Source organism: Lepisosteus oculatus, chromosome 9 (genome assembly GCF_040954835.1).
Source record: "Lepisosteus oculatus isolate fLepOcu1 chromosome 9, fLepOcu1.hap2, whole genome shotgun sequence".
Lineage (NCBI taxonomy): Eukaryota > Metazoa > Chordata > Actinopteri > Semionotiformes > Lepisosteidae > Lepisosteus > Lepisosteus oculatus.
This window is the reverse complement of record NC_090704.1, coordinates 4,649,417-4,656,966: the sequence shown is the minus strand read 5'-3', so window position 1 is coordinate 4,656,966 and position 7,550 is coordinate 4,649,417. Positions and strand designations below refer to the sequence as shown.

General features: G+C 41.0%; 1 protein-coding gene across 2 annotated transcripts in view; it reads right to left on the bottom strand.

Annotated features, from left to right (window-relative positions):
- LOC102693097 (zinc finger protein GLIS1) overlaps positions 1–7,550 on the bottom strand; it is a 95,652-nt gene that overhangs the window by 11,864 nt on the left and 76,238 nt on the right. For both annotated transcript variants that reach the window (XM_006634744.3, XM_015355230.2), the window contains exon 8: positions 5,574–5,733. In XM_006634744.3, the coding sequence (XP_006634807.3) occupies positions 5,574–5,733 (160 nt within the window). The remainder of the gene's footprint in view (positions 1–5,573; positions 5,734–7,550) is intronic.

Genomic DNA, 7,550 nt, shown 5'->3' with positions numbered 1-7,550 from the left:
GAATATGCCTCTCTGAATTGTGCTGGCCACTTTCCTATGCTAAAACTGCCTCAGAAATGAAGAAGCCACAAGTTTACATCGCGAAAGCTTGCCTAGATAACAAATTTATTCCCCTCTCCTCTTTCAGCACCTGTATATTTTATTCTTCATGGGAAACATCGACATCCTACTGCGTGCCTGGATTTAAAACTATCTGACAGATTGCCCTGGTGTCTTGGCTGAAGTTGGTGGGAATATTTTTCAACTTGTGATATTCTGTATCTGGTTCTGGTTAGTAATGTAAAGCTCTTCATGAAAGACTTGCCTCACTCTGCTAACCAAAAGCATTAGAAACCTGCAGGCTTAGCTAGAAACATTCAACTGGCAGTGACTGAACTCAGTAGACTTTCACTCCTATAGGTCTGGTGGAATCGATTTTCAAATTACACCTGAATGATGTTTTCACCTACTGAATGATTCAACAAGAAATCCCTCCAACTTTAAAGTTAGAATTACATTTTCAATAATACAAGAGCACAATAACACAAGAATGTAATGGCACAAGTTAAGTACAGTCTTCCAACTTGCAACCTTTAAGTCTCTTGACTCTTACTTGCAGTTCTTACATTGGTCTTGAACAGTGAATATGTGAGTGCTGTTGTTGTTAAAGCTCAAAATGAAGGAAACTTGGTAACAGATTACAGTAAATGGCAGTTCATGTTTAATTCATTGGGAAGAGGAGGGAGTCAAATGAATAGCCAATTAATACATTGTGCCTTAAAGTGCATTTCAGATTAATAAGGAGTATTTTTGCAAAGCACTGTGCATATCGTGAATACTTCCATAATGCTTGTGGAGGTATTTATGGGAAAATAACAGGCTTAACTACATCAGTGCCTGTCAGCATGGAGCAAGATACTGATGTAAAGATACATATTACAATTCTAATTGCACAGCCTCTAGCAAAATCATGTCACTTGTTATAAACTAGAAAGTCCTGTGGCATAGCTCTTTTTCTCTCTTGTCAGCCAAAAACTAAGCCAATTTGTACTCCGGGCCTCAGATCCATTTCTGTTCAGCTTCCCTCTCTCTTCCCTCTGAGTGGCAAGCAGTGATATGATGAGATTTCCTTCTGAATCTGTGTGGTGCAACTGACAGACTGATTTACATCCTTGTTTGCAAAGGAAAGGGTCAGATATCATGAGCGACAAGTCCAGTCTGCACTCTATTTACATAACATCTGCCCTGTGCAGTTTCAAACCAGCAGAATTTACAACCGGACAGCACTGAGGAAATTTTTATGAGTTTACAAATCAAAGGACAGGGTTCAGAGAAATCTGCAACATGCAGAACTATTTCTCTGGTTCAGCATGCAGCAGGAGAGTGATCTGAATGTGTTCTTTAGCGAAATGTGTTAATTATGTCATTTTGCAGAAAACTGTTGACTGATCCATTGTTTTAAATACTACCAATGTGAGATTAGCACCAAACTCCAGAAAAGTACAGATTTCACAAATGAAATCTGACCTACAAGAAACAGTTCTCAGGGTTTTTCTAGCCTATTGTAAAGAATCTCCTACAGCTGTTGCGTGTTTTCATGTTAAGATCTGCAGAATCCTGCAGACTATGCCACATTAACAGCAGTGACAGACTAGATTACTGGTAGAAATATGTTGTACATTGATTTTAATGTAATTCTAGCAGTGTTCCCAAGAGTCATTTCTGTGATTGTTGTAGTTCATCCATGACTGAATCTTCACCTATGTTTTTGGGATGTCTGTTTGGTTTCTAAATTCCTCATTGTCACCATCTCTTAATCAATGACAGGACCTAAAATTGGTCTCCTGCATCTCAGAGGTCCTAAGCAATCAGAATGTTGTTTAAGCAAGACAAAGATCAACAGAAAAAGACTGAATAGAAGTGGTTAAAGTGCATGTACTGTAAGTGCACATTAATGGGCTAGATGGTCCAAATTGGTGTCCTCTTGTCTATAAGCTTTCTTTTGCAGTTCTTATTTGACCTTTTTTTCTAAATACAACATCAAACTAAAGTTGCCTGAAAATGATCTGATTTTTGCATCTTCAAAGGTCCTGTCCACAGATATAGGCAAAGATAATAGGCGGTGTCCTGCCTGCTTCTGAAGTGTATAATCCATGTTCTGCTCAACGCAGCCTGGTTTAAGCTTCATCGTTTCTAGACCTGTGCTGACCAATCCTGATCCAGGCAGACCAAGGTATCTGCAAGATCACTTTAAAGCAAAAACACCTAAAGAGCTGAAAGAAGCTGTTAAATTGCCTCAAATTAGGCCAGCAATTAGCTAATTGTGGTTAAGTGATAAAGAGCTGAGCTGCAATGAAAATCCACAGTCAGTCTTGCTCTAGAGCTTGAAACCATGTCACAGACCTCAGTGGTACCAGGGTTATGATAGGCTTAGTTGTGGTTGATAACATGACGGTTTCACGTTTCTTTCTGGAGGCAAGAAAGGCTGAACACGTTCTCGAGACAAACCACTAAGCTTTTGGTTGTCAAGAGTACAAACCTGGCCTGTTCCAATGGCACGGCAGCTGCATGCTCGTCTCTGATCCAGCTAGTCTAGAACGAACCAACGATTCTTCCCCTGTCATCCCTTCTGTTATGAAAATAATAGCTCAGCTCCGAAAACACAAGGTCATTCCCCAACCTTAAATCTTCAGAAATGTTGAGAGCGGGCTCTTTCCGAGCCCAGCAGAAAAAGGAGCGCACAGAAGTCAAATATATATCTACGTTTTCATCAGACTATTTGATCCGGTCTAGAGGCAAATGTCATAGGTCTGCCTGTGATGGTGCTTGTATAATGCTGCCCTCGCCTCTTGCAAAATTGCTAGTGCCCAAATCCCAGTTCAAAAGCATGGGCTACACAGAGCTGTCACAGTTTTTCATGTGAAACAGTAAGGATCAGTGAGCATTCTTATTTCAAATCTGGCAGGGGCCAGAAGTACAAGGATTAACTACTGTGAAATCTTTAGGAGGAGCATTTCAGCATGACCATACAGTGCGCCTCATCACTTCCTCACTGGCAGCCATATCTTGTGGCACAGGAATGTGGAGGGGACGCAAACGTCTGACCAGCCAAACTGTGACCAGTAAAGAAGGAAATAAAAGGTGAAACAACTCAGTGCTGGAAAAGCAAGAAGTGTTTCCTTGTTAAAATGCTGATGTCTGTAAGAGATTCATGGTTTCACATCCATTTCGGGCTTTGACAACTTGTTTCATGTCTAATTATGATGCATAACCATCCTGCTTTCTGCAACCAAGGATTATGCATACTCCGCACACTGCAAATATATTTTAACTGGCATATTTTAATATGAGCTTCAGAAATTACACTAGTATTTAATAAGTAAAATTACTATAAATGCCTCATTTCAGCCAGGGTAAACACATTTAGTAATGAGGTCAGATCCTGTTGGTGAATATTCAAGTTAGTTAGATAATTTTGTCAAAATGTTTAAATGTCTTGCTAAACCTTTTGGGAAAAACAAGTGCTGCGCTGATATTGACTTTGGCAGTGAATGCTATACCACAAACTTTAAACATTTAAATCAAATGCTGGATCTTTAGGCAAATGTAAGTAGACGTTTTGTACCCAGCTTGTTGTAGGTCCTGGCAGAGTACATTTTCTGATTACCCAATGAAGCAGACTTCTTTTTTTTTTTAAAAAAAAAAAAGCATAATCATTTCAATATAATTCACAATTGAAATTGTTGCCGTTCACTCAAACTAGTGTTGGTATCTCATGTTTGTTTCCCCCATAGACTCGAACTGGAAATTCCTTTAAAGCCCTGAAACAAATCTAGTGCTGAAAAGCACAAGCTGAGGAACAGCAGGGAGAATTGTGTCCAATGGGATCAGATGCTTCTCCTTTGATTAAGCCATTTTGTTTTTAATCCCTGCGCTCATGGGAAAGGCTCGTGATTGAACGGTTATGGTCTTCCCCAAGGTGTGGTGTTCTAGATTACTCCCAATAATCCCTCCAAAAATAATACCGTGCAGCGCTACCGATAATTTCATTTCGCCTTCCTTCTTGAAGCAGTGCATTTTGTGAAGAAATGTTGGCAAACAATGCCATCTGCTCTCTTTCTCTGCTTGTTGTTTTCTGCTCATTTTTCCCAAGATCATCTCTTCGACAGCTAGGAGGAGTTATATACCTGCCTAAAATCTTTTGGGGAGGGGGGGGAACGAAATACTCAAGGCTCATGGAAAAATAAATTCCCGAGAAGTCTGGAACTGCACGACAACAAGTTCCAGCTCACATTTGTCCATCTGCAATGTTTAATATGTCTCAGCACTGCTCTATTTACATTGGGAAACTGAATAGTTGAGTGTTCAGTTTAATCAAATGTATTTTTGTGGTCTTCAATTGCCTAGTTGATTTCTTTTTATTTCTAGAGATAAAAGACATTTTTTTGGTGCGACCATAAATGGACTGTACCAAGATATTCTCTGTCGATAATGTTTTGGTTCTGCTATATTAGCCCGTTGCCATGAGAATTTAAAAGAGGGATCTTCTGTGTTTTTATTCTGGTTTTCAGGCATTTTTGTAAGTATATACAGTACTGTACATTGCCATGTTACTTTGAAACTGTGCTTTGCTGACTCTTCAGGGCAATCACTAGGGCTTTAATAGACAACATGCCTTAAAAGAGAGGCACAGCTAAATGCTGGTGACGTTCGTTTCATTTTCTCAGTATAATTGAGGTACAGCAACCGATGGGAACAGCACAAATATGTGCTTGAATCTGTTACAGATGGGGTTTCTTTCAACAGAGAGGTTCACATGAATCCAAGACAGAGTAGACTAAGTTATGTCACACAAACTGATTGACACTATTAATTTGTTAGGGAATTTGTTCAGAAAAAAGGCGAACTACTGCACCATGACATTATATATTAGATTATAATATTATTCCGATCACAATATAACTATTTCGAACACCTCTGAAGATCAAGCAAGAATAAATTTGGTCCTACTTAGGTTTTCACGTATTTTCCTATTTTATGGGATTGAGAACACAGATTGCATCTTGGAGCTCCTTGACAAGCTGTGGACTACAGGGAAAAAGAGGATTCAACCTGCTCACTTGATTTCCTCCGAAACCGACGCGTTTCATCCCGCCCTGCATCCAGGGCAATCGGAACAGTTCATGAACAGAACCCACCTGGCTGGGGACATGGCCACCGCGAAGAGGGGAGGAATATTTTGGAACAGCATAGATGAGGTGGAGCAAGGAACAGGGGGAGCAGTGAGATAAGCACCTTCGAGAGGGTTCAGAAGCGTTTTCGAGGCGTGCAGCTCCACCTCCGCTCGCAGGCTCAGAGTGGACACGGCTCCACCCAGCTCTGCTGTCCCGAAACACCGGGGGTGACGTCACTCACCTGCTCATGTCCCGCATTGCACCCGGGATGATGGGGACATGGAGGAGGACTAATAGCGACACTACAGGTGCTATGGGGGGGCTTGAGGAGGAGATGGAGATGGGGCTCCCTCACCTGAACCAAGGGCCCAACTGTATGTGATTCTCTACATTCAAGACTTACAGCAGCTCAATACACACCCTTCTCTGGTGTTCTCCACAGCAGACAGAGGTGACAGATGATTGTGTGGGCTGCCAATATTTCCCTCAAGAGCCTGCTGCCGAGAGGACATGTCATGAGTGGGTGGAAGAAACCCAGATGTGGATCCATTATGGGAGGCACTGGAGCCAGTGTAGATGCCTGAAAGGCAAACAAAGTTAATTTGCAAACTGGCTAAATTAACCAAGAGGACTTCTAGGCTCCTCAGTTACATTTTCTGTTTACCAAATTATGTAATTATCATAGCAACATACTTTTGTTATGACAACAAATCCTTGTGCTGATCTAATCAGGATTCTCAAAACAAATGTTGCATGTTTGTGCTGCATGCAATTTACAGTGCGCTGTTTATGTAGCACAATGTTTAGATTAATTTCATGATCTGCATTAAACTCAGAGTTTGTTGTTGTTTTCTTTTAACCATTCACTTTTCACAGATTTTATATTGAAATGTTAATGTCTCAATTTCTAGCAGCCAGGAAACCTAAGAAGAAACTCAAACAGTATGTAAAAATGGAGACCCTTTTGCATGAGTTAATCAATTTCCATCAAAAACAGAGGGATTAAAAGAGGAAATTCTTCATCCTGGTTGGCATGGTCTTAAAGCCATATATGATCTAAAGAGTTAGGTTGGAGGTCACACTGTTTGGGTCTTTTTTTATGCATTTTACATTTGGAAACTCCAGGGAGGCTAGTGATTCATAATAACTACAGTGCAGTTTTACCTACAGCACTGATCAGCAACAATGCTTTTCAATCTAAAATTGCTTGCACCCTAAAGTGATTGTGCAAAGCTCTCAAGGGCAAAACAGTATTTTGTGTGAGCATTTTAGCAGAGCGAAAGCAGACTAACTGAAATCGCAAACTGCAAATTTGGACTGAAATTCTGTCCATAAGGCGTCCGTCATCTCGCCATGTCAAGAATCAGATTTGTGGGTATTGTGTCATCCTATTCAGTCAGGCAAGTGGGGGGGCAGGCAGGAATGCAGAAGAAAACTGATGCTCTGAACTAGCCCCAACAAACTCTAGATGGGGAAAAAGTCCCAATAAAGTCAGTCTGAGGAGAGACGAAACTGGACATGCAATAAAATTAAAGTATGACTTTCAAGAGTGCAATACAAGAGATTGCCAAACTTAGATCTGTGGGATGTGGCAGTAACAGCCATTTAAACCTATGTCTGGGTAATAGGGTTTAGTCATTGCTTTTGTAATGTAGTGTAGCTGTTCACTGGATACTGCCATTATTTTGAAAAGATCTATTGTCTTTCAGAGCTTGGTTTATTGTCTCACATTGCCTAACACAGAGACTAAAGCCTAGAATAGTTATATAACCCTTAATAAAACTGCCCTTCTAAATTCAGGCTCTAATTTCTTTTCCAGATTCCTCTGGGAAACCTGTGCACTGAATGTCCAAACCAGTTAGCCGGGAAGGTGCTCCTGTTTTTTCTTATGCATCCAGCTGCTTGCCAGTGGAGCTGAGCCATCTGACAGCTTTTTGAAATGGCCGAGACTTCGATTCATTATCCAGAAATCATCAATCATAACCCCTAAATGGTTTCCCCTTTAGCCTCAACATCTGTTCCTAAAACAGCAACATTTAATGAACAATAGCCGTGATTGCTGCAATTTTATAGGTTCGTTTTCAAAAACAACGCAAGAACGCGAGAGGCTTCAAAAAGATGGGGGTGGGGGGTGGAGGGGGCAGAGAAAAAAGTTTGAGAGACAGAGAGGCACCAAACTGAAGCCACACTACCCAGAGAGGATGCCCTGCATGTGGGCACACTCCTCCACCAAACTGTTTGGAATAATTGAGGCTTGTCATTGTGCAATACTGAGCTTTGCTTAGTGGAGAGAAAAGAGCAAGGGACAGGGTTATGTCCAGCGCTGCTTTTACTCTCCATGACATCTCGTCTCCCTTCCACTGGCTGTAACACAAAGCAGCTTTGAAGGAACACACA